Source organism: Aplysia californica, unplaced genomic scaffold, assembly GCF_000002075.1.
Source record: "Aplysia californica isolate F4 #8 unplaced genomic scaffold, AplCal3.0 scaffold00420, whole genome shotgun sequence".
Lineage (NCBI taxonomy): Eukaryota > Metazoa > Mollusca > Gastropoda > Aplysiida > Aplysiidae > Aplysia > Aplysia californica.
Window position 1 is genome coordinate 267,632 of NW_004797690.1, and position 26,206 is coordinate 293,837.

General features: G+C 39.5%; 1 protein-coding gene across 21 annotated transcripts in view; it reads left to right on the plus strand.

Moving 5' to 3' along the window:
• LOC101862600 (zinc finger protein 236) overlaps positions 1-26,206 on the plus strand; it is an 81,613-nt gene that overhangs the window by 27,586 nt on the left and 27,821 nt on the right. Inside the window, exon 3 of one of the 21 annotated variants that reach the window (XM_005104427.3) lies at positions 9,995-10,908. The exons of 9 other annotated variants lie outside the window; for them this stretch is intronic. In XM_005104427.3, the coding sequence (XP_005104484.1) occupies positions 9,995-10,497 (503 nt within the window). In that variant the 3' untranslated portion in view covers positions 10,498-10,908. Of the gene's footprint in view, positions 2,527-3,271; positions 4,664-6,691; positions 7,955-8,043; positions 8,615-8,972; positions 9,612-9,994; positions 10,909-13,040; positions 14,200-16,619; positions 17,956-22,712; positions 23,276-26,206 lie in introns of those variants that run through there. 11 more of the 21 variants (XM_005104435.3, XM_005104430.3, XM_005104444.3 and 8 more) reach the window with 11 other exon arrangements.

The following is a 26,206-nucleotide window of genomic DNA, read 5'->3' on the forward strand; positions in this document are numbered from 1 at the left end:
AGCGCAAATTAACAGCTGATTCAAGAACTTTGTATCATGGCATAACTCCTCCAGTTAATTCGCAAGAATTGATAGCTTATGACAGACCGGAGCTGACCTTTTCAGAATCAGAAAGTCAGAAATACGTAGGAGGGCAGCATTCGGAACAGTTGCAGTGCCCCTTTTGCCCTGTCATTTCACCCCTTATGTACATGCATAGACAACATATCTCTACTTATCACGGCAACTGTTTGCCATTTTCTTGTTCTGTGTGTGGAAAAGGTTTTTTTAGTCATTCAGGCCTTGCCCATCATAAAAAGAGCCACAGTGGACGGAAATATCAGTGCGAGTTTTGTGACTCCAAGTTCCTGCTCAAGCATCATTTGAAAGAGCATCTTAGAAGAATCCACAAAATGATGTTTTGAAGTTGCTGACTGAGACTGTGCTGTTTCCTGTTCAGCTTATATTATACTTGCTTCTTCCCAGATTTTGACTGAACGATTAACTGCTCTTTTTTTTTTTTTAAAGTTTGAATTATGCAAAGGCAGGGTTTAACTGATTAATTGTGTATCACTAGTGTATCAGCTTGTTGTAGGATCGTGTTATTGTTCATATTATAGGCCACTAGTCATGCCGTGACTAGAGTTGGTTTTGCTGTTACAAGCAGTTGTTGCTGTCTTTCTCTTACCTGACTGGAATCTCATAGGACTGTTTTGCTTTTCAGAGGATTTCGGTAGAGGGCAAAAGTGTGCAAAGGATCGGCAGAATGAAACTACCTCTAGATCTTATTCCCAGCACACAGTGATGGGTCCGTCCAGCAACCGCTCCCCTATCACGTTCTCGTGTCACCTGTGTGGGGACGTGTTCCCTAGTAGCCAACACGTTGGCCGCCACTTGGCGCAAGCTCATGGACATACTCCTTTTGTTTGTAAACTTTGCGGGAAAGGCTATGTTAGTACCTCTGGGCTGTATAGGCACATGCAAGTTCACAAAGGGACCTACCATGCTTGTCCCATTTGCGACAAAAGATATACGCAGACTGCCACGCTGAAGAGGCATATGGCTTTTGTTCACAATTTTTTCTAGCTTGTTTTTTGTTTTATTTGTGGCAGCATCTGTTCTCTGCTCCAGTGCATTGGGGAAAGATAACATTGAAATTTATTAAAGCAACTGTCCAGTTCTGCATTTAGTGAAGCAACTGTCCAGTTCTGCCTTTAGTTTTTGCCAGTCATATTTACCATGCATCTTTGGGCAATGTTGTGGTTTGTTTTTTACTTCAATTGCACAATGACCCTAGTTGTGGCCTGAAATTGTTTTAAGGCTCCAGTTTTTTAAAAGACGATATGATGCATTAGTAACTGTAAGGCAATGTATACTTCATTATTGTTTGTACAATTTTTGACACATTGTTCTTTCTGTTATTAATTTTAATGAATGACTAAGTTAGCTGCCTTTGATTTTCTGTTTTCCCAAAGTTAAAGTGAAGTTCATTGTATAAGTACCTGATTTTGTTCTTGTTCTTGTTTTTACCGATTGTATTTGCTTCTGACACCTGTTAGAGTTTGTTTTTACTCCCTAAAGTAGAGGTGCCATTTCTGCCGTGATTAGAGGCCTGTATTTTGTGGGTGGTCAAAATGTCGACAGGTCCAACCATGGACCGAGAAAGCATTATGGGAGAAAAGTTGATTCTTTGTAAAGTATCTCCACTTTGTTTATTGTTAAACCATCCATTGTCTTGACCGGCATGAGAGTCATTGATTTGACTTACTTGACATGATCCATGCCAAGATTTGTGGTGTTTGTGAGGGGGGTGGTATGGAACACGTGAGAATGATTACTACTTTTATATAGAGTTTGGAATTCAGAGCATGATTATAACTTAAAATTGCTTTGTTTGGCAGTTGTATTTTAATTCTTTTGCTCCATCTAATCATTAGGATAGATCTGAAAGGTATAAAACTTTATTTTTGTTTCAGGCGATCTCAATTCAAGCCAAATCTCATCTGATGGTATTGCAGGCTATAATCATGGTGGAAGAGCTTTTCAATCGGATTTGTTTAACCCATACATTGGGAAACTTGCGCCGTTCAAGTGCCGAAGTTGTCCAGCAGTTTTTTTTGAAAAAAGTCAACTCAAAAGTCACATCTCAGAGCTTCACGGTCATGAAATGCCTTACACTTGTGCTTTGTGTGGGAAAGGGTATATGAGTTCTTCAGGTTTTAACCTGCACATGCAGGTGCACGAAGGAAAGACGTATGTGTGTCCTATTTGTGATTGCAAGTTAGCTCAAAAAAGTACCATACGGCGACATATCCGGGTTGTTCATAAGTCGTCGCAATGTTTGTCCTGTGGGGAGATATTTCGCTTAGAGGAGTATGATCAGCATGTTCAACGGTGTTACAATATTAGCTCATAGAAACAAAGTAGTTTTTAGTTTCGGTCATTGTGACCTCTAATTTGAAAACTAAGCCGACAAAAGACAAATGGTTATTAGTCGGGTAAAACATTGTGTTTTAGTACCGGTATGTAAGAAGGTACACGTTGAAAGAATTAAAAAACTATCGACTGGATTGAGCAGCATTTTTACCCTATCCGTAGGTCATGTTTTATTATTGTATCCATACGACTTGGGGAACTCTGTGCCACCACTTTCCAAAGAGGAAATTTACTCGTTAATCCGATCCTTACACTCTGCACAGGGGTTTGTCGAAATGATTTTTTGAGAAATACTGAAAGTTTCAAAGAGATCTTAGTACTAGAAGTATTCTAAAATGTGAAGAATACAACCCCAGTGGTACAAAATGACCCCAGGGCGTACAGATGGGGTTAATGTTAATTTTTTTTCCCCCTGACACCTGTCGGAGTGGTTTTCACCATGAAGTAATAGTACGTTCCTACCATGATTAGAGGCCTGTTATTTGAGGAGGGTTAAAAATGTCAAGTGTCAGCCATAGATAAAGCATTTTTATGAGAGAATGGTCAGTGCTGTATACTGTAAAGCATTTCCCGTTGTAATAATTATAAAACATCCATTGTCTTAACAGGGATGAGAGACATTGATTTGATTTGATCAGTTGACATGATCCATGCTTAGATTTATGTTCTTCGTGAGGGGGGGGGGGGGGGTGGTGAAATGAAACACATGAGAATGGTTACTGCTTTTATATCAAGTGTGAAATTCCAAGCATGATTATAACTTAGAATTTGCGTAGTTTGGCCGTGATATTGTCATTTCTCTGCTCCATCTAAGTAGGAAAGATCTGAAAGGTGTGAAACTTTATTTTTGTTTCAGGCGATCTCAATTCAAGCCAAATGTCGTCTGATGGTATTGCGGGCAATAATGGTGGAAGAGCTTTTCAATCGGAAGTGTTTGATCCGTACATTGGGAAATATGGGCAGTTCAAGTGCCAAAGTTGTCCTGCAGTTTTTTCAGAAAAATTTCAACTCAAAAGTCATATCTCCGAGTTTCATGGTCATGAAATGCCGTACACGTGTGCTCTGTGCGGGAAAGGGTATTTGAGTGGGTCAGGGTTTAGCCTGCACATGCAGGTGCACGAAGGAAAGACGTTTATGTGTCCTATTTGTGACTGCAAATTCACTCAAAAGAGTACCATACGGCGACATATTCGGACTGTGCACAAGTCATTGCAGTGTTTGTCCTGTCGAGAGATATTTCGCCTAGAGGAGTACGATCAGCATGTACTGCAGTGTTACAATAGCAGCTCGTCGAAACCACCGTAGCTTTTGGCTCCTGCCATTTTGACATAAACTTTTTTTTGTGTATATTACAACACAAAAAACAAATGATAATTATTCCGGTAAAACACTGTATGTTGGTATGTAAGAAGATGGTGAAAGAATGAAAGATTGTAGACTGGATTGAGCAGTGTTTTGATGTGGAATTTTTAAAACAACTCCTGGTCTGTCCTATTGCCATGTGCGATTTGCCAAAGTGTGTCTGGATATAAATTTGCAAAAACATTTCCCCTCAGAAAAACAAATTTGTAACATTTGTTGTTCACCCTTGGATTTTTTAGTTTGGAAAAATAAAGTTCTTCCGACTAGGTGCTTTGTATATTTGGAAATGGAATGTAAGCAATGGGTGGTTTAGACACTGTTAAAACTTTTCTACGTTTCAAGGTATCACGGCACAAACATGGCTGGAAGATATGATTTTTGATGAAGCTAGATTCTTTCATTAAAAACAATGTCTAGTGGTGGTTTGATTAGATTCTTTCATAGAAACCAAATTAAGTAGTAGGTTAAGTGATGGTTGTTTTCAGTTGTTTTTCTGTGCTGAACAAATGTGGACAAACTATTGTATTTACCTGGATGTGGGCCGGTTCACATCTGTGTATTGATTGCAGTCATGTATTGTGGGAGATGTCAAAGTAAAAAGAGGTACTTTATCATGTGTGCGTTCTTACGCATTGACTGTTCCTGCTGTGCTTATACTAAGTCAGACAATTATGATTATGAGTTTCCTTTGCATGATTTATTGAAATGTGATAGATTGCATCCTGTCTGTATTATAGAAGATTGTGTTATGTGAAGAATATTTTTAAGTTATGAGCAACACAATGCTAGACTTTGCATGTATCTCTTTGGGTTCAATTTTCAACATGTTTTTTGTTATTTTGAAAATAAAAAGAACAATAAAAATTTATAATATATGAGATAATCTTTATATTTTTCTTGTGTGATTTTGTTGTTGTTGTATGTATGGCATGTGGATTGTCAGGTGCAAGGCTTGTAAGCTCCTGTTTAGAGAACATTTTTAAGTAGTCTTACCCCCAATGGCTGAAGAGAGCTTCTGACTTCGATAAGAGAAGGCTTCGGCCACCACCCGGGCAAAATTCCAAATTTCCTACCAACTGAAAATATTAGGTGTGTCCCGCGCGCTCATATGACCTTATGCAGTTGCGAGCGCTGTAAAACACGTTACAAAAACAAAAAGAGCTTCTTACTCTGATATGAACTTGTGTTGCAGATATGTAGATAGATATATATGAGATTAGCAAACAGTGCATGAATTCCTAAAAGTCTTTTCTGCTGTAGGCTTCCAGTCTCCTTATTTTAGCGGGTGTTCCAGGATGCCATGTCTTGCATAGGCCCTACTTTTCTTCCTTTCTGCTTGTCTGTCTTACTTTTTGACAGCACAAAATGGCCATTTTCATGTGGAAAGATAGTCTTTCAAAGTGTTGTCACGATCATAAAATTGCAGGTGTGTAGAGGTACCACGGCCACAAAAGATTGAACAGGAAACAAATGTCAAGTTGTTCTGTTCCTGATAATGATACTAAGCTGTCTAGGTCATTCAAACAGATGTCAGTGATGTAAATGGTTCAGATTTTCATTATTGCTCACTGATGAATGAGCGCGCTCATATGACCTTAGCAGTTGCGAGCGCCGTAAAACCCTATACTACTACTACTACTACTGATGAATGAAGGCATGAGTTCTAATACAGGTGTGGGGAAGTTATTTTTGGAAGACATTTGCCTGGCTGCTTGAGTTGACTTCAGCGGCATCCGAGACAGCCCAGTCTGGCCCTGGTGATAGGCTGGGTGGAAGCAGCCCGCTTGTTTTAGGGTCAAAAGTTACATGGATAGGGATAGGATGTGTTTGTAATCAATTGTTACGATCTTGTGTTTAAAAGTTGTGCCTTGTTTTCAAAATTAAGTAGATTATTATTATTTTTTTTATTGTAGTAGTCTAAATATTTACTTTCAAAGTCACTGACAAACTTGACTTCCACTTGAAGTGATGGTCGAAAAATAGATCAAGTAATCATGCGCTGAAAATGTTGTAGTGACTTGTGCAAGGTGATAACAAGTGGAGAAAGTGGTGTTTGTAATAATTATAGTGCAGTCTGTCTAGATGACACGGGCGGGACAGAGATGCACCGGATGTACTTCTGGTTACTTTCATACATACATGTCCTTCTTTGTCTAGGAATAGAATGTGGGTTGTTGGCGGGTGCTCTGGTGTGGTTTGCTTCCTCTTTCCTGTCAAACATCTATCTTCTTTATCTCCCTGTCTTCTTTTTGTGTTTGTTACCCTCTTTTAACACCTCTAATCTTGGGCTCTTATATGACTTTATTGTGTTGCAAGTGCCGTAAAACTCTTACTAAAAGTGAAATAGGAATATAATAATATGAGGAGTCCGCCAAATAATATTTTCTGCTTGATTATTACATTCTGGCACAATAAAGTATTGACTTAGAGCAAACTTGTACCATGGTCTAACTTGGTGTTTGCTTTTTCTATGAAAAATAAATTCATTGGCATCGATAAGAGTAGGCTTCGGCTGCGACCCGGGCAAAATTCAAAATTTCCTACCAACTGAAAATATTAGGTGTGTCCCGCGCGCTCATATGACCGTATGCAGTTGCAAGCGCCGTAAAACACTTTACAAAAACAAACAAACAAAAAAAATTCATTGGCACACCCCTATCTTCAGACAGATGTTGAAAAATCAACGATTTATGGGAGAAATGATGGTATTTGTGCTTAGTTTTGCTATGAAAACAAAATGTACCCTGCAGTCACCTTTCCTTTACTGGCATGTATCATGTAGGTAGGGTGGTAATGATCAAGGGCTGACTTTTTTTCTATAGAAATAAACACAAAGTGTCCTGAAGAATTTCACTTAGTCTGTTTGCTTATGAGAAAATTTGGGGGAAAAAAATAATGGTTTCGTCTGTTTCAGAAATGGATGCGTATGGGGAGTCAGGGGAAGATTACAGAATGGTTGACTCTTGGAACGGAAAGCCATCATTTAGCAGAAATCCAGTTTCATTACACTCCAGCTCAGGCTCTTCCTCCGGTGGGCAACAAGGACAAGATTTGTGTTGCAAACTGTGTCCGGCTCGTTTCCAGTATGAGTCGGACCTGAAGACGCATATGTCCAATCGTCACGGTCATAGCATGCCGTATACTTGCTCGGTGTGTGGCAAAGGATACCTCATAGCCAACAGTCTGTACTATCACTCACTCACACATGCTGGAAAGTTTTCTGTATGTCCCCTCTGCAATACCAGCTTCACACGCAAATTTTCCATGAAACTTCATTTGAAAAAGGTGCATGGATCTGCTCAGTGTCGAACGTGTTCGAAGGTTTTCCCGCTAGGTCCTGAATTCACAAGACACATTGAAAGTTGTGCCTGTGCTAGGTACTTCTGATCTGCCATACTGACTTAACGAATGCTGAACACACTGTTTGTATGTAGTGTAGCTGGTTGATCGCTGCATACCTTGCAGAAACTGTGGCAGATTTTGATGGACTTTCACGTGGACATAGTTTCAAGCGAAAAAACCCCTCACATCTGGCAGTCCACCATGGCGAAGTCACAGAAGTGGTTAATGTTCAATAAAAGTTTCATACGTATGTAAATAATTGTTGATAAAGGTTTTTATTGTAAGCTTTTACATCTTTCCGCATGATCTTTTTGAGACATGTTAATTACTACACTATGTGTAGTGTATGATCATCTTTCAAAAGTTCAAGTTTTCGTGCTTGAAGTTGAAGAAATGTTATATATCTCTTTTGGTTCATATGATTTTACTCTTTGCTGAAACTATGACCCCTCTTTAATGGGGAAAAATACTGCCTCTGTTGTGTTTCACGAACTAAAGAGTGCATAGGGTGTAGCGTTGTAAGAATGTTAAGGTTTGAAACGGTAGTACCTTTACTTCCTCATCTTTAATATTTTCATCTCGCATATCGCAAATGATGAGTGCAAAGTATTGAATTTACTTTGAAAGAATGAAAAGAAATAGGTTCAGATTTAGAGGGTAATTGTTTGGATCATTCTTTGTTGGACCAATACTTGCTAATCTGTTTGTGTGCTTCAGTCAGTCACATTCTCAGATTGTTTAGCGTTACTATAGCACCAAAAAGCCTTCTTTTGAAATGGAAACTGCTTTGACTGTCAGTGCTTTTCAGAACAAAAAAAGAAAAATGAAACAAAAAGTAATTGCAGACAGTATACAGTATACAGTATACAGTATACAGTATACAGTATACAGTATACAGTATAGGACTTTCTCTTTTTATTTCAGGAGTACATTTTCAAAAGAAGTCCTCTGAAATTCCTGGCCAGAATCCTATTATTCCTCGCAACGCGTTCAAAGGTGTTGCAAAGTCGCCTGTGTATGGTCTTGCTCATGCTCGCCAACCAGAAGTTCCTTACGTGCGATGTCTTCACTGCCCATGCACTTTTGAGGACCGCTCTTATTTACGTGTCCACATGGCGGAGCACCACGCGGATCAGATGCCTTTTTACTGCTCCAGCTGTGGCAAAGGATATCTGACCAAACACGGATTGTTTCTGCATTTGCGGACTCATAGCGGGAAACGGTTTAAGTGTCCCCTCTGTGATGCTCTGTTCACCCAGACGTCCTCTGTGAGGCCGCATGTTAAAGCCGTCCACAAGTCAATCCAGTGCCTTTCGTGTTCAGGGTTTTTCAAGATCGGACAGGACTACGAAAGTCACGTGTTGACTTGCAAGAGATGATCACCTTTTTTCTCATCCACTTTCTTTTGCGCTGTCAATTTTTATCTCTGAGTCATAACGCTTTGTTTTTAAATTTCTCATGCCCAGGTGTATGATGATATTTAAAGAAAGAAAAATCGGTGAAAGTTGAGCTATTTATGTATTTTGACCCTGCGGCTTTGACTGTATTAATGAGATATAGTTGGGGTATCTGTCGTAGATACAGTCAAACCTTCTCTAACAGCCATCTGTAAAACGGTCACCTAGTCACCTGTATAAATGACCAGTGCCATTTACTCCCTGCGTTCTTTGTACATCATGATGACACTGTAACACAGCCACTTTTCTCCTTAACTATGGGTGGCCGTCTTAAACAATTTTGACTGTATGTTTATGTTTTAGTATGGTTAAATTTATATGATTTTTCTTGAGTGATTAATTTTGTCTAAAGGAGTTTGACTGGGCTAGTGAGACGGGAACTTTGTTTCTTTTCAGAAACGCAATATCAAAATCGGAGCTGTGGCAAGCAGCCATCTGCAGGTCCAGTCTTGAAGTCTTCACAAGGAATAGGATCTGTTAGGGCTGTAGTAGACACTTCCAAGCAAGCTTCGGTGGGGAGTTGCCAAGAAAAGGGGGGTTTAACGTGCCCCCATTGTCCATTCTTCGATGGGTTTAACTTGAGGGCTCACATGTCAAAGTATCATAGCCAGTCGCTGCCCTTCTCTTGCTCTATTTGTGGCAAGGGGTATTTTACTTCCCCGGGCCTCAACAGGCATATGATAACGCACCAAGGCAAGCAGTTTGTGTGCCCCGTTTGTGATGCCAAGTTTACCCAGAAGTCCTCGGTGAAAAACCATTTGAAAACGATCCATAACTCCTCACAGTGTCCGACTTGTTCCATGATTCTTATGAATGGTGACAGTTACAACAAACACTTGATCCACTGTACAAAGTGAGAATTGTGTGCGTGTTGTCTCCATACATGTGCTGATGTGTAAGCAGTAGGTACAATTTGTACATCATCCATATGAATGATTCATTGTAGTAGTAGTAATAATAATAACAATAATAGCTTGTCCACCAATGTGCGACGATGACAAGTATATCCGCAGAGGAGAAGAGTTCTCCAACGAGAAAGAAGAATTTTAAAATGAAATAAAATCAAAGGTTAAAAATGTTAAGATGACTTGTAGATTCTGCTGTCTTATGAGACCCAATTCTGGCAGAGAAAATTTTGCCACTTTTGAAACATCTTCTTAATTTGAACAGGCTGTACTTTTGTTTGTGTGTGTGTGTGTGTCTGCGTGAGTGTGTGTTCTCCATGCAATTTCAAGGTATGTTGTTGGATAAACAAAAGATACACCATATGTATGTCATTCGCTTGTTTTAACTTCTACAGACTAGGTCAAGAAAATATGTTTATGATATTTTGTAGATGGAACAAGTGTGTGTTTGCTCTGTATGATCTTTGTACCAGGCAACTTCTTAGTGAGGTGAGAACTTTCTTCTCATTTCAGGAATGCCTTATGAGAGCTGGAGCAGAGGTAAAAACCCCGGCTCAGCTCCCGGACAAGTTTTGTTCAAATCAAAGGGAAGTTTTAGTGGCGGTACTGTCACTGTGCCAGTTGGTGCCATGGGGGTAGATGGTGTGAACGCTAGTCCACTGAATGTCCTCTGTGATGTTCCGGGCCCAGTAAAGTGCCCCCACTGTTGGGAAGAGTACAGCGATCAGTCTTTCCTCCGGGCTCATATGTCCACGCACCACGGCCACTCAATGCCCTTTACCTGCTACATCTGTGGGAAGGGTTATCTCACGTCTTCGGGTCTCAATCATCACTCGCTGCTGCACGAAGGCAAAAAGTTTCTGTGTCCAGTCTGTGACGCAAAGTTTACCCAGAAGTCCTCTGTGAAAGCACATTTGAGATCTGTGCACAAGTCGTCTCAGTGCCCGACTTGCTCGGTTGTGTTTATGATTGGAGAGGACTACAATAAGCATGTTGTTCGTTGTGAGAAAAAATAAAGGCTATTTCAGAATTCAGAGTAAGGAAATAAGTGACCATACTCTTTTCATGGACTTACATGTTTCTATACATGGTTTCGGAATAAGCTCTACGTTTTGTTACGTGAATTTGAAGGCTTTGATTACCGAGTTATTTGGATTTTGTCTTGTTGCTAGGTGCTAGATAATCGTGTCATTTTTTGTGATGATTTTCATCTTGGTTGTCCATGTCCTAATAGGAAACACGTTTTCACCAAATGACGATATTGTGTTTGATTATGTTTAGTTTGCTTTGTCCTGTGGATCAAGCCTCCTGATGAGTTTTGACCTTTAAAGAATGTTTTCAACTGTAAAATATTTTAATAATTGTACTTTGGCTGTTGTAATTTTCAAGATTGATTTTATGAGCAGGTTTTCCTGAGAATTTCACAGTAGGCCTATATATATATATATATATATATATATATATATATATATATATATATATATATATATATATATATATATATATATAGAGAGAGAGAGAGAGAGAGAGAGAGAGAGAGAGAGAGAGAGAGAGAGAGAGGGGATGACGTCTAGAGAGGGTTGTATTAATTAAATGTAACCCCAAGTTGCACAATGTATTCACAAGATGTATCTTGTGGTGGAATTTTATGTAGGTTCACTCTTTTCTTTGAAAATGGTGTAGGTTTATGTAGTGTACCTTTCCCAAGGACACAATGTCGGACTGAGCAGAGGCTCGAACCCCCAAACCGCCAATTTCTTAATTATGACTATGGTAGCCTAACCGCTAGGCTATACCGATGCTACCTCATTTCTTGTAAGAAATTTCTCCCTTAAGGTGACCTTACTTAGAAGTGTTAATGTGCTCGTTCCAAAAATGTTTTCATTAGAAGAAAAAAAGAAATTGATGTGTTTTCAGTTTTTATACTCAGTTTTCTTTATTATTAATTTGTTTTAAGTGTTGGAAAACTTATCTCCAGCAAATATAATTGTTAGGCTCTTTGCCACTGCTCTCACGTGTAAGTTCAATTGGTGGTGGGGAAGTCAGTTTTATAGAGTGCATTTGGTCACTTTTAAGCTCAAGGGGGCTGTCCCGAAAAATGCTGTTTTGAGAAAATGGAAGGTAAAGTCTTTGCCCCTTCTTCAGTTTCATTAAAAGACAAGGAGAGTTTTCTCTATAACCAAACAAACGTACACACCAGTGAAACCAAACTTCTCCTATAGGTAGGGCAATGCCCACTTTTTGTGTAGATCAAGATTTCTGGAAACTCCCGAAATCTGGGTTAGCCTGCTTGTCCTTAAAAGCAACAGTTTGTCTGTCTGTCACTCTGCTTGGCTACTGGGTCGGCCCTGTCGGTTAGGATCAAAGCGTCCTGCCACAACAATGATCTCAGCTATTTGGATGGTGACATTAATTCCTGAAGAATCATTTACACAACTGACATTAGGGATGGATGGAAGATGATAAATACAACATACTGAAAAATGTGAATAATCTATTATGAGCTTGACTTTGTCACTAACCAGATGTTATAATCTGAGTGCAACCTTATTTTGTGTACATAAATGAGTGTTTGTCCTTTTTTACTTCTCTTCTTTTTCCTTTTCCTCTTTCTGAGATTTTCTCTTGACCTGGTTGTGGTATTAAAGTAAGGTGAGAGGTGCCAGTAAAGCCTCTTGTTTTACATGGAGTCCTGTGGATTATGTAGTAGTTAGAGGGTAAGAGAAACTGAAAAAGGGTCCAATTATGTGCTAGAATAAAAGCAACCCCCCCCCCCCCCCCCCGTCTAGCAAACCTAGGTTCTCTCTATTTGTGCCTTTACATTGATGAAACTTTAAAATGTGGATGGTCGGTGGGTGCTCTGGTGTGGTCCCCTCCTCCTTTCCTATCAAACATCTATCGTCTTTATCTCCTTTCCTTTTTTGTGTTTGTTACTCTCTTGTAACACCTCTAATCATCGGCACTTATATGACTTTATTGTGTTGCAAGTGCAGAATAAGGTGGCCACTTTTCTCCTGGACATTTGGTGGCCGTCTCAGACATTGTTGACTGTGCTCGATTCCCTCATGAACACATAGGATAATCCTAGTATGTAGATGGCATTAAAGTTGGAAGTGGTTCTGTTTGGAAAGTTGACATGGAAAAGTTTTCGCTACTTGAACTGAGCAGACATTTTCTGCATAACATTAAACTTGTACTTGTAGAGCTAATCATAGTTCAGTCAACTGGTAAATATTTTACTCCTATTGGTGTATATGTTTTTTTTGTTTTTTTTTTTTTTTGGGGGGGGGGGGTGTTTATTGTCACCTTTTTTTTTATAAGAGGAAAGTTTTAAGAGGAGACTGGAGACCTTTGTTATTATAAAATGTCTAATATTTTACTGTTATTTATGTAGTTGTGTACTAAAAAATTACATTTTTAAAGCTTTGGGATTAAACTTCATTTTGTATGGAGCAGGTCTACATAGTTGTAGTACTAAAAATTTACATTTGTAAATCATTACGGATTAAACTTACATTTTGTATGGAGCTGTGAGATGAGAACTTTGTTTTCATTTCAGATTCAGAAATGCAAAATCAAAACTGGAACCTTAGTAAAGCGTACGGCGTTGAGTCAGGACATGGTTCTTATGCTCACCCTGCTCACCAACCCCCCGAAAGCTTTATGAGAGGATCGTCGTCAGGTGCTGTGTGTGCCAGCGGGGGGCCTCCGTATGATAAGGGCTTGATAGGAAGAACATTTCGGTGTTCCTATTGTCCAGAGGTGTTTTCCGATCACTGCTTTCTGAAAGTTCACATCTCGAGTCACCATGGGGAGCAGATGCCCTTCTCCTGCTCCATTTGTGGCAAGGGTTATTGGACCCAGTCTGGTGTCAAACACCACCTGAGGTCGCACAAAGGGAAGCAATTCATGTGTCCTGTTTGCGACACAAAGTTCACTCAAAAGTTTTCTATCAAGACGCATCTGAGGACGGTGCACAAATCTGCCCAGTGCGTGACTTGCTCCTCTGTTTTTTTGCTCGGGGATGACTACAACTCGCATGTGATTAACTGCGGAAAATGAGAGAAATGATGATGTTCACTTATTTGAACGTAAAGAGCAAGTTTCATTATTTGAATGGATAGAGTGATCTTTCATTATTAATTATATGAATGGAAAGAATGTTTCGTTATAATTTGAATTTCGTTATTTGAATGGGAAGAGTTTGTTTCATTATTTGAATGGAAAGAGTGAGTCAGAGTACCATGAACTGCGCAAACTCACAGTATATATAGTGAAGATTCTGCTCTCTCCCTGTAATAACTTTCTTCAGTTAATTGTTGCTAAGTAAATCAAATTTTGGCTTTTCATGATGACTTTTATTTGTGTTATTTTGTTTAAAAAATTTTTTATTTCAATTTCCTTTTGTGAGACATGCCTGATTTTGAGTGTTGTTTTGAACTTGAAACAGATGTTGCAAGTATGGATTTAGGGGGGGGGGGGGGGGGGACCTTTGCTTTTGTTCCGTGCTTGAGCACTTACATGTTCCGTGTTTCATTCAGAGATTTATTGAGGCATATCAATAATGTTAAAAGATGTTGTTGGTGTGTGTGGACAGGAGCAGTGCATGTCATGCTGGTGGTGTGATAGTGTGAATGTACTTCTCGGTCTCCTTTGTGTTATTCATTGACCATATGATTTTGACCAATCCTTTGGATCAATAAAATATGTAAATTTGACCCTGCATTCCAGACATTTTTCCTTACTGCTTGTTTTAAATCATTTAAGTAAAGTTTATTCCTATGCTGAGTTCTGAACATTTTTATGAATTTTGTAGTTTGAGTTTGATGCGACTTGCAGCACAGATGACAGATGTTTTAGAGGTGGGACCTCCAATATAGCAAGCACAGTTGACAGATGTTTTAGAGGTGGGACCTCCAGTATAACAGCGTTAACTACATTGTGCTAGGGCATGACACATAATGCAGGGATGATCACCTAGTGAAAAAACAAGTCTAACCAATGATAGAGCCTTTTTTTTTTTGTTTCAGCAAGGTTGAATCTAGCAAAAATGCAAAAAATTCTTCTGTGACTGCTCAAACTTTTTTCAGTAGGTCGTCATCTCCGCGTTAAGTGTCATGTCTCATGGAATAGACCGAATAAACAATCTACATTTTGTTTCAAAATTCAAATTGTCGCTTTTAAGCACAGGGGGCTATCTCGAAAAATGTTGTTTTGAGAAAATTGAAGGTAAAGTTTTTGCCCCTTTTTCAGTTTCTTTAAAAGACAAAGAGAGTTTTCTCTATAACCAAACAAAAATGGTGTTGGTCAAGATTTCTGGAAACCCCCGAAATCTGGGTTAGCCCGCTTGTCCTTAAAAGCGACCAAATAACACGTAGTTGTCGGGGGAGATACACATCAGAGACATTTCTCCTGCCGGCTATGGACCCAAGCAATAAATTATATCACTGTCTGTATGTGGTTGGGGGGTGTTCTGGTGTGGTTTGCTTCTTCTTTCCTATCAAACATCTATCGTCCTTATCTCTCCTTTTTTTATGTTTGCTACCCTCTTGTAACACATCTAATCTTCGGCACTTAAATGACCTTATTGCATTGCAAGTACCGTAAAACACTTACTAAAACAAGCAAACCACTGATCTTGTGGAAAAAGGGGCTTTGGCAGGAAAACTACAAAACAATGCAAAATTAGAACTGCTAGAAATGTTGTGTTTTCTGCCATCCAAAAAATGAATATTGATTTTTGAAAATTGAATGGACATGCAAAGTTTTTATACCTTTAATTATTTGGGAGATCTCATTTGAGCTCAAACTCTCTTTGTCAAAGTGAAACAAACAAACTGTGCCATACCAGGCAGCTGGTAAAGTGGAACATGAAGGCCAAACCATTGTTACTTCATTTTGTACAAGATGTGGAGAGCCTGATTGTGTGTCAATGTTGTTGGTGGTGTGCTTTGGACAAATCTGTATTTCATTTCCCAAGCAGTGCTAATGTACTAAGCCCGGATAGCAACATTTTGCAGCAGAGAGAAAAAAAGTGGGTGGTTGACGGGTGCTCTGGTGTGGTTTGCTTCTTCTTTCCTATCAAACAACTATCGTCCTTTTCTCCCCTTCTTCTTTTTTATGTTTGTTACTCTTTTGTAACACCTCTAATCTTCTGGCGCTCATATGACCCTATGCAGTTGCGAGCGCCGTAAACCCTTCACTAAAACTTTTTTTTAAAAGGGGAAAAAAGCCCCTGTTTAATTCTTTAAAAAATTGTACATACAATATGTATTTTTTTCTTTTTTCCCCCAACAGTTAGAATTTGAAATTCTACAAAATGTTTCTAGAGTACATGCAACTTTTGGTTTACCGTACAAAATGTTGTTTATGCTTGTGGCAGACATACTGTCAGTTTGCAGTCTTTTATGATAAGTTTTGTATGTCCTTGACTTTATATGAGGAAAAAACCCCTGTGCAATGTACACTGGTTCTGCTTTTTGCCAAACCTAAAAAGCTGTGAAAGTATTTTCCATGTTTGGAAATTACTGTGTGTCACAGACAGGAGTCACATGAAAGATTATTTTTTTTGTATTTGAATGGACTCATTCTCAAACAATATGTATCTCTTACACTACACTCATTTTCTAAGCCTAAGCTATATTTTGTTTAATAGTTCTGGCCCAAACCGGCAATCGTTTAAAAAAAGTTTGATTTCTGTATGCATACTGCTGTTGAAATTTTCTTGGAGAAAAGTGATTGTCCTAGAGAGGTGATCATTTTACATATAGTGTCATTATAATAATAATATAATATAAAAATTAAAAAACAAAACAAAAAACCCCTCAAAAAGCAAAGGAGGGAAATGGGAAGTGGCCGTTTGTAATGGTGATGGTCTTATACAGGTGCCCGTTAGTGCAAGTTTTACTGTATCTTTAGAAATAACTGTAGAGGATATTGCTCATGAAAATCTCACTTCTGTGCTTTGTTGAAAGTCGTGTTCATTTTATATTTTGAGTGTTTTGTGTACCGACATATTTTAACAATATTCATAAATAATACTCCTTGGTTAAAGTTTTTGATGCTGTCAGCAGCAAAAATTGCATTATTGAAGCGAAGTGGCTATTTGGCAATGAAAGTTTGTCTTTTTACCTTTCAGATGTTAGTTCAGTTGGACAAACGCAGCCTAGCCACTGGATATCACGAACTCAAGCTCCTATCGCGTATACTAGTGAAGGACAATTTGGAGCTCCAAAGCAACTTTATTCTTGCATGCATTGTCAGGAATCTTTTTCTAACAATGGTTTTCTGAGAGCTCACATTGTACAGTTTCACGGAAATGCTATGCCCTTCGTGTGTAGAGTCTGTGGCAAAGGATATCTGAGTCAGCCGGGGCTGTCTGTTCACATGATGCTTCACGAGGGGAGGTCGGTGACCTGTCCTGTGTGTGACGATAAGTTCGCTCGAATGTTCACCATGAAAAGACACCTGAGAACTGTTCATAAGGTGATCCCTTGTCCATCGTGTAAAGCCTTGTTCGCTGTTGGGGATTCCTATACCAAACATATTCTTGCTTGTGGAAAAAGATGAGGAGACGTACAACTTGTTTTTTTCCACTAATTACTAGCACTCTTTGCCAAATGAGTGTTCTGTTATGTAGTAGTTCATCCATTTTCTGTTGATGCATACATTGTACCGGTACAACTGGTCAGGGTAGCAATGACATACAACTGGTGAGTCTAGCAATGACATGCAACTGGTGAGGCTAGCAATGACGTACAACTGGTGAGAGTAGCTATGACAAGTTGTAGTTTTCGTCCTGAGAGTGAGCTGACCTTTCCCCTCACGCTGGTTTCCTTCTTTCAGGTCAGGACGTCGGTGGACAGCGTGGGCCAGGTCCGTATGCTCAATGGCCCTCGAGGAGAGAAAGAGGAACTAGTAGTTTCCAGTCGCAGGAAGGGATGCAGGATAATAGGCAGCGAGCCAGGAACCTCCTTAGACCCAGTATTGAGTGTGCGTACTGCTCCATGTTGTTTGCCAATGGCGCCATGTTGAAGGCCCACGTGTCGTCGTGCCATGAGAGCGAGATGCCGTTTAAATGTTCTCACTGCGGAAAAGGATATTGGACGCCAACGGGATTGAGTCTACATGTCCAGACCCACGAAGGCAAATCGTTCATGTGCCCGATCTGTGATGCTAAGTTCACCCAAAAAGGCACAATGAAAAATCACATGAGGACTAAGCATGTCTCTGCTCAGTGCCCGAATTGTTTGTGTGTGTTAAAACTTGGCCAGGAATACAACCAGCATATTTTGAGCTGTAACCCTTGAAACTTTCACTGATTAGGATGTTCTGTACGTTGATTTTATACGTGTATTTCTTTTAGTTTCAAATGTATAGAGAATGACATTGAAATGTACTCCTTATGACTTTGCTGTAAATATAAATGTACTCGTATTTTTCTGGAATAAAATTTCTATCGATTGATTTTGAAATTTTGTATCTTGTCATCATTTTCTTGCCTTGTGATTCACATGGCACTACAGTTAGTGAGGATGTTTACCCCCTCCCCCCAAAAAAAAAGAAAAAAAAAGAAAAGAAAAGAAATGGGCCTCTTTGCCAAATTTTTAATCTAGGCATTTAGACTTGATGGTGGAAATTTTTCTTTGGTGTGTACCATTAGTTGAACAACATAGGCTTGTATATGTCTGCTGTGTGACATTTCTTATAATAATTGATTGCATTGTTATATATAGAGCTCTATCCCATACTTATATAAGATCTGAGCGCTGTACACCAATCACATAATATAATCATTTACAGAAGAAAATATATTTCACAGAAACAAGAAAAACCAGTTCAACCACATAAAGAAGAACTTTCACAACCATACATTAACTATACAAGAAAGGACAGTTAAAAACAGCTTGTGTAAATGAGGGGAACTGGGAGATCGGAAGGTTTTATCCCATCCTCCTTTGTTGTGGAGTGGCACACATCCTTCATTCTTTCACTCTGCTAAGATATTCTTGTCTGACATTTTCTTTGGACGGGACGTTGCCTCTGTCTTCTTTCTTTCCTTTTTTCCTTTTTTTTCTTGACTCTCACAGACCAGGACCAGGTGTTTGCCTTGAAATGATGTATGAGATTTTTCTAGCATGATAGTATTGATTAATCCTATCCGTACATCAGGTTTTACTATCGTATCCATACAACGTGGGGAACTCTGTGCCACCTCTTTCAAAGAGGAAATTTACTCGTTAATCCAACCCTGTACGCTTTGCATAGCAGTCTGTCAAAATGATTTTTTTTAGAAATACTGAAGTATTCTGAAATGTGAAGAATACAACCCCGGGGGTACAAAATGACCCCACGGTGGATGGATAAGGTCAATGTACTCGGTAAAAAAAAATCCCACAGTTTCCTGTAGGCTTTTGTTTTAGTAAAGGTTTTACGGCACTCGCAACTGCATTAGGTCATATAGGCGCCATTAGGTGCCAGAAGATTAGAGGTGTTACAAGAGAGTAACAAACATAAAAAAGAAAGGGGGATAAGGACGATAGACATTTGATAGGAAAGAGGAAGCAAACCACACCAGAGCACCTGCCAACCACCCACCCTGTAGGCTTTGTAAGATGCCGTGGTCACGTATGCTCTTGGGCCTCACTGTAAGGTCTGTGTGATGGACAGTTTTGTAAGTCTTGTATCTAAATCTAGGTGAAGTTGTCTTTCAGCATCATTCCCAAGGTGTGCCAAAAGTGGAGTCTAAGGGGAAATATTGTGACTCTAAGTTTTGTATTGACTGGTATTCACTTACACTATTGTGACAAAAATTCTCTCAGCTCATAATTTATTTCTTGTTATGCTTAGTAGGGGGCCTACAGACTCACTGGTACTTCTGTTATTAAGGGATGATCATCATCATCCTCACCATTGCCTTTCTCACCCTGGCTGGATCAGTGTATTGCTCACGAACAAACACTTTCCACTTTTCCCCATCCTGGGTGGGTGGTTGGCGGGTGCTCTGGTGTGGTTTGCTCCTTCTTTCCTATCAAATATCTGTCGTCCTTATCTCCCCTCCTTTTTTTGTGTGTATGTTACTCTCTTGTAACACATGATCTATTCTTCGGCATTAATAAGACCTTATTGTGTTGCAAGTGCCGTAAAACTTTTACTAAAACTTTAAACTAAACCCATCCTGGGCTAGCCTCTTGATGCTGTACTACTATGTCTTCACTCTTTCCTGTACGTCATACTGTGACGTGACCCTTGTTGGCGGATCAGAATAAGGTACTGTTTTTGGGGTTGGTGGGGGGAGGTTGCTGTTTATCCCTCTATTAAATGCTGACCACATCAACAGGTTTTTAGAGCATAGTTCTCTGCCCCATTCATGTAAGAAATAGCAACAACATGTTTCATGAGAACGTTCTCCCTGTCCGTGTTGACTTTTTAACTCACTCAGCCCTGAGCCCAAGATAGTTTGGTTGCACACTTCTGCGGTGGGCCCTTCACCCGACAGTATCTGGATGGAAATGTCTTCTGATTAGTAATGTAAAGTCACATCTTTACAAGGAACAGACTTTTACAAGGGCAAAGATCGTTTGCTAGACCGACAATTGAGAATAACTCAGCACATCGCTACCCCAGTGCTTTCTTGTCGTATATCTCCATTTTTAATAACAGTAAAAACAATTATAACAAAGAGTGAGCTTAAGAAGATGTTACATTTTCACTGTTGAAAACAATGGAGATACGACAAGAAAGCACTGAAGTCGCGACATGGTAACGAAGTGGGAATTGTGAACGAGTCCGTGGTCTTTCTTCCGAGCGACTTGTTAGTGTCTGTTGCTGACCTTTTTCAATTGGCAATATCTCACAGACTTTTAAATATTTTTAAAATTCTGTAAACGGAAATAGACTGTGTGATAACTAAATGTGTGTGTGTGAAATATGACGGCGATTAAAGTTGATTTAATGTATCCCCCCGATTTTACAAAAAGCCTAAAAACTCTACACACAGCAGGCTGATCAGGTCCTTAGGGTCGCAGGGCTGAGTGAGTTGAGACATCCAAGCTGATTGTAACATAGCAGGTCTTACTTTTATCCGCCGCTTATACCCTTTTGAGTGTCGGGGGAAACATAGCAGGTGACCTACTGAAATAGGAGTAACAAAAATACTACCTCCTTTGTGTGTGACTCTTGCAGCAACACTGCCACATGAAACGCTCTCTCATTTTCAGAGGTTGGTGCAGCTCAACAAGGATCACCCGCACCTTTTGGAAATTCTGGGTCATTGCCTTTCCTCACGCAAGCACGGTCTCCCAGATTGTCACAAGCTGGTACTCCAATGATGGGGCAAACATTAGCCGAGTGCCAGTACTGTCTACGACAATTTCCATCGGGACTTTTGAACAAGCACATTTTCCGTCATCATGATGAACGTGTACCTTTCCGATGCCAGTTGTGTGGTAAAGGGTATCTCAGCTCTCGAGGATTGGCACTACATATGGAGATGCATCAGGGAAAAGTACACACGTGTCTCGAGTGCGGGGAAAACTTCACCCAAAAGACAAGTCTGAGGAGACACAGAAGGAGAATTCATGACGCAGATAGAATTTATGGCACAGCTAGGAGGTCTCACGTTTCTCAATAGTCTGGAGCTGTTTGTTGCCTCATAATATTCTACATTTTTCAAGTTTCCAGTGAGTGTTGGTCACTCTCATTTTTTAATTTTTTTTGCCTGTAGAACAAGGAGAGCCAGGTATCATAACGTTCCTATCTCCCTGTGTGTTTGAGTGAATTATCATACTAATTTCACATCAACAAGAGATGCTCCCCCCGACCGTAATGGAAAGCACTTGTAATTTATATGTCTGTGCTTAGACTACTGGTGTGATATTTGCTTTGGGACATTGCCTCTTGTCTTCCTTCTTCCTTTGTCTTTTCTCATGAAAAGGCCAATTGCTTCGCCTTTGAATAGGTATTCTCTGTTTTCTTAGTCAATTGTGTTTCATTAAGCTCAAAGCCTATTGTCAGTTTTACTAAATGAAGTGTTCATGTGTTTTTAAAATGACTGCTGTTGTCATGCAACTAATCAAAATGAACCTCGCCCAAGTATTCTGAAATGGAAGCTTTGACCCATTGTTGCAGTAGAAGTCAGATTTTTTGCTTGTGTCCGAAAAGGCTAGGTGTAGATCTTTCCTACCAGAAGATCAGGGGTGTGGCTGAAAGACAGCAGTAAGAAGGAGCCTAGGAGTAGCAGTAGAAAAGCTGCAGAAAGAGTCAGGAGCCCAGAGGAGGTGGCAAGAGATTTGAGGGGGTGGGGGTAGAAAGTGGAGACGAAAGCAGATGACAGAATATTGCAAGAGAGAAGGAAAGAAGGTGATAGGAGACAATTTTAGGAAGAAAATTTTTCCATAGCTACCCGGATTCGAACCCGAGACCTTTGAATGAGAGGCGAACACCTTAACCTCTACTCTAGGCCACGAGGGCCCCCTTGATTTCTCAGAATCCACAACATTAATGACCGGTATTATCTGCTGTGCAGTTCACCACAGCTTTCGTTGGAAAAATCAGAGTCCTTATTTCAGTGGGATTCACAAGGGTGCGTCGAAGTTGTATTGACCATTCGAATATTTAGTCCCGAGGTATTGTTTTGATTGTCTTTCTAGAACTTGTCAAAAATGCTGCCAGCTCGTAGTTTGCTGTTTTTCATAGTAACTTGTTCAATACTAACTTGTTGCTACTCCTACATTGTTAGGAGGTGGGTATGAAGTCATACCTTCTTTGTTTTTTAAAATACATTTTCAAATGTTGTTCACATCACTAATTTTGTATTCATGTACAGAGAACACTGTCTCTTTTTGTAAGTTTAGTTTTAGTAAAGTTTTTACGGTGTTCGCAACTGCATAAGGTCATATGAGCCCAAAAAGATCAGAGATGTTACAAGAGAGTAACAAATATGACATAAAAAAGAAGAAGGGGAGATAAGGATGATAGATGTTTCATAGGAAAGAAGAAGCAAACCATACCAGAGCTCCCACCAACCACCCACTCTTTTTGTAAGGGATGTAGATAGTTGTGTCATAAGAAAGTACACCCTGTCCATTTTGATTTTTTTTAAATATTCAACTCTTTTCAGGCTAGCAAATCAATGAGTTTTTGTTGTTGTAATAACAGTTAGAAATGTCTTCTTTGAACAACAATGCCACTTGAAGCAACACGTCCACATTAAATGCTCTCTCATTTTCAGAGCTTGATGCATCTCACCAAGGAAGACCCATACCTTCTATTGGAATTCCTGGGTCGTTGCCTTTCCTCATGCAAGGACAGTTTCCCAGAATATCGTTGGGTGATACCCCAAATGCGTCACCCGCATTTTCCAAGTGCCGGTTTTGTTTACAACAATTTCCGTCGGCACATTTGAAGCAACACATTTTCCATCATCACGGTGATCAGATGCCTTTCAAATGCCAGATATGTGGCAAAGGGTATCTCAGCTCCTGGGGCTTGACCCTTCATATGGGCTTGCATCAGGGAAAAGTTTACTCGTGTCTCGAATGCGGGGAAAATTTCACCCAAAAGACAAGTCTGAGGAGACACATGAAGACGATTCACAACAGATTTTGAAGTTGCCATCCATGCCTGCAGAGACTTGTGTATGTTTGCACTTATTGTTAATAATAAGAATAATAAATAGCATTTGTGAGGTGTGCTGACAAAATGAGTTACTTCTCACGATCCAAGAATTGAGATATCAGCTGAGAATCAACACTGGGGTCAGATTTATAGATTTTCAATTGATTCCATTTTGTTCAAGTTCACCGTGTCTTTTACTATTCCATGCTCACAAATTGTACAAACTTCACCTATCAAGTTGATGTATCAATTTCCATAATGCTCAAATCCGAGAAGTAACTCATTTTGTCGGCACACCTCACATTTGTTTAGCGCATTTTCCCACCCGAAAGCAAGCTCTATGAGCTTTACACTATTTTGTTTTGACCGTCTTTAGGCTCATTTGTCTTTTGGGTTTCAGTTTGGTTGAAGTGTTACGGCACTCACAAGTGGAACACGAGAGGAGGTTGCGGTTGGGATGGAAAGGGGCTCAAATTGGTTGTTTTTTGCATTAGTTCACAGCATTGCTTTTGGTTTTCATCCAAAAATATGTGAGTGTGAGCGAGCTGTTTCATCATGCATGTCCATTGTAATAAACGCTCAAAAAGTCGGCTGTGAATTCGCTGGCCAAGAAAGTGTATTTAATTTTTCGGTAACTGCCTGATCGAAGGTTTCGTGTGTGATGCTCTTTTTGTGGGTGGCTGGCCGGTGCTCCTTTTTTTGCTATCAAACGTCTATTCTATTCTTTCCTCTCCTCTTTCTTTTCTTTGTATGTTACTCTAATCTTCAGCACCTCTGTATGACATACGTGTTTTGCTAGTGCTGGAAAACTCTACTTAGAATGTTTAAAACTTAGCCCATTTATACTTTGTAGTGGCAGTTTTTTGTAACTATTTTGTAATGAGTCAACCCTTGTCCTGTACTCAAGTGGTCCCCTTGTCTTCAGTACGCAGTCTGGGGTTGCCATTTTCTTTTCTGAGCTATTTTGTCACATGTTTTTTTTGGTTTTAAAAGTGATGTTAAATTTACTTTGCTGAAAATATTCATGAAAAGAGCTATGAATGGAAAGTTGAACTATAGGAAAGACAAACCTTTAGTGGCCTGAGTCTATGTCCAGAATATTATCTGTTCAAATGAAAAGAAATAAAGAGTGCAAGTTGTGCATGTATTTTGTAGTTATTTTTAATGTGTCATTTCGATACAATAATTACAAACGGTGAATGTTTGTTTCTTGGAAGACATTTTTACCTGATTTATCATCATCAGTAAAAAATTATGTTTTTACCCAACAACTTGTTGCAGACCATCAAAGCTTCAATTGAGTATATAGAATTTGCTGGGACAAATTTCCATACATTGTAATTTCAGAATGTGGTTCCTCTCGGAGACGAATAAATTTTGGCGAGCGTCGGCCAGTTGGTTCTCTGACTGCATCAACGTATGACAGAGCTGTGCCACTAGAACAAAGAGGTAGAGGAGAGAGTTCACAGTTGACTGTGCGGAGAGAAAGCATACAGACGCCCGACTGTATGGCCCAGTGCCCGTTCTGCTCGGCCCGGTTACCCAGGTCCTCGATGAAGCAACACATTTCACTGAAGCATGGCAGCCTCCTGCCTTTCAACTGTGATATTTGCGGCAAAGGCTATTACAGTTCCGCGGGATTGTATTTGCACAAGGAAATGCATGAAGGGAAATCCTACCAGTGTCCTGTTTGCCTTTCACATTTTGCCCAGAAGGGTTTGGTTAAGCGTCACTTGAAGAACGTGCACAAGGCCAGCCAGTGCCCTTCTTGTTTTGTTGTTTTTGAGATAGGCCAGAAGTTCAACGAGCATCTTCTCCATTGTTCCTGAAGTGACCAATGAAAACAGTGCAATAGATTAACCACCCAAAAACCCCCCCGAAAAAAAGTACTTCATTGACAATTGTTTCTTTATTGTACTTAAAATGTTGTCATGCTGTGCAGTCCCTAGAGATTTAAGTAGCTGGTTAATAATTTGTTGCAAACGTCTCTCTGTGTGAAGCAATATTATTACACCAACCTCTGTAATCACAAACATGTTTGCTTTTTTAGATGGTAAACCTACAGGTACTTCTCTGTCTCTTGCACAACTTTTTCTTCCAAATGTGGCAGTATAAGTTTCACTTCAAAATTAAAGCTAATTAGTTGATTTAAAAAAATATACGTAACAATCTAAATTATAAGATGGCCACCCATTGTTGAGGAGGAAAGTGGTCTTTTTACACTCAGTCTCAATGTTTTAAAAGAAGCAACAACAACAACAACAAAACCACACACATGAGGGGAATGTGATGTGGCTGTGTGTACTGGAGATTGTCTTTTACAGGCTTCTTTACTTTAAAGTTCAGATATTTTTCAACGGCATGTATTTTTGTGTTCTAAAGTCTTTTTAATTTTTCATATTACACTCGATCAAAAATATTCATTGATGTATTGACCTGACCTTTTTCATTTTGTATGGCTCATTTTGGGGGGATTTAGTTCAGCAATGTGTTTTTTGGAGTGGCTGTCCATACCGTGTTGTTTTTTTTATAAAAGTGAAAATGCTAAAAAAAAAAGGGTCACAGAGGCATGTTGAGGTTGTAATAGTCTTGACAGACTTGTCTTGTTTGAGACAATCGCTGAATAATGATACACTTTTCTTGTAATTTGCTGTGTTGTAAGAAAGACATTCATGTTTGGTGCTCATTCATTTTGATCACTATGGTTTGAGCTTGGTCATTCTTTTTTGTTTGCTTCCTTGTGATTTTAAAGATTTGTAAATATCATGAAAGCACTGGATTTTGTTTTTCTTTCTTGACAATATTGTCAGTTGTCCAATTAAGTCTGTTACAGTTGATGTTTGAAAGGAAGTTTTGAAAATTTGAAAAAAAAACAAGCTTGTGTGTTTCTTTTGTTTCAGAGAGGAAAGATGATGATGATAGCAAAAGACATCCAGACATATATCAGAGAAGGCCATCTGCCTTGGATTTGGAGATGGCATCGTCAGTAACCCTCAGTGTTGGGAATGCTCCCCCAAGCCATGTCATGCCACCAGAGGCTCGTGTCATGCCACAATTCATGCAATGCGAATTTTGTCATAGGGATGTGGCGACTCGGTTGTTGAAACA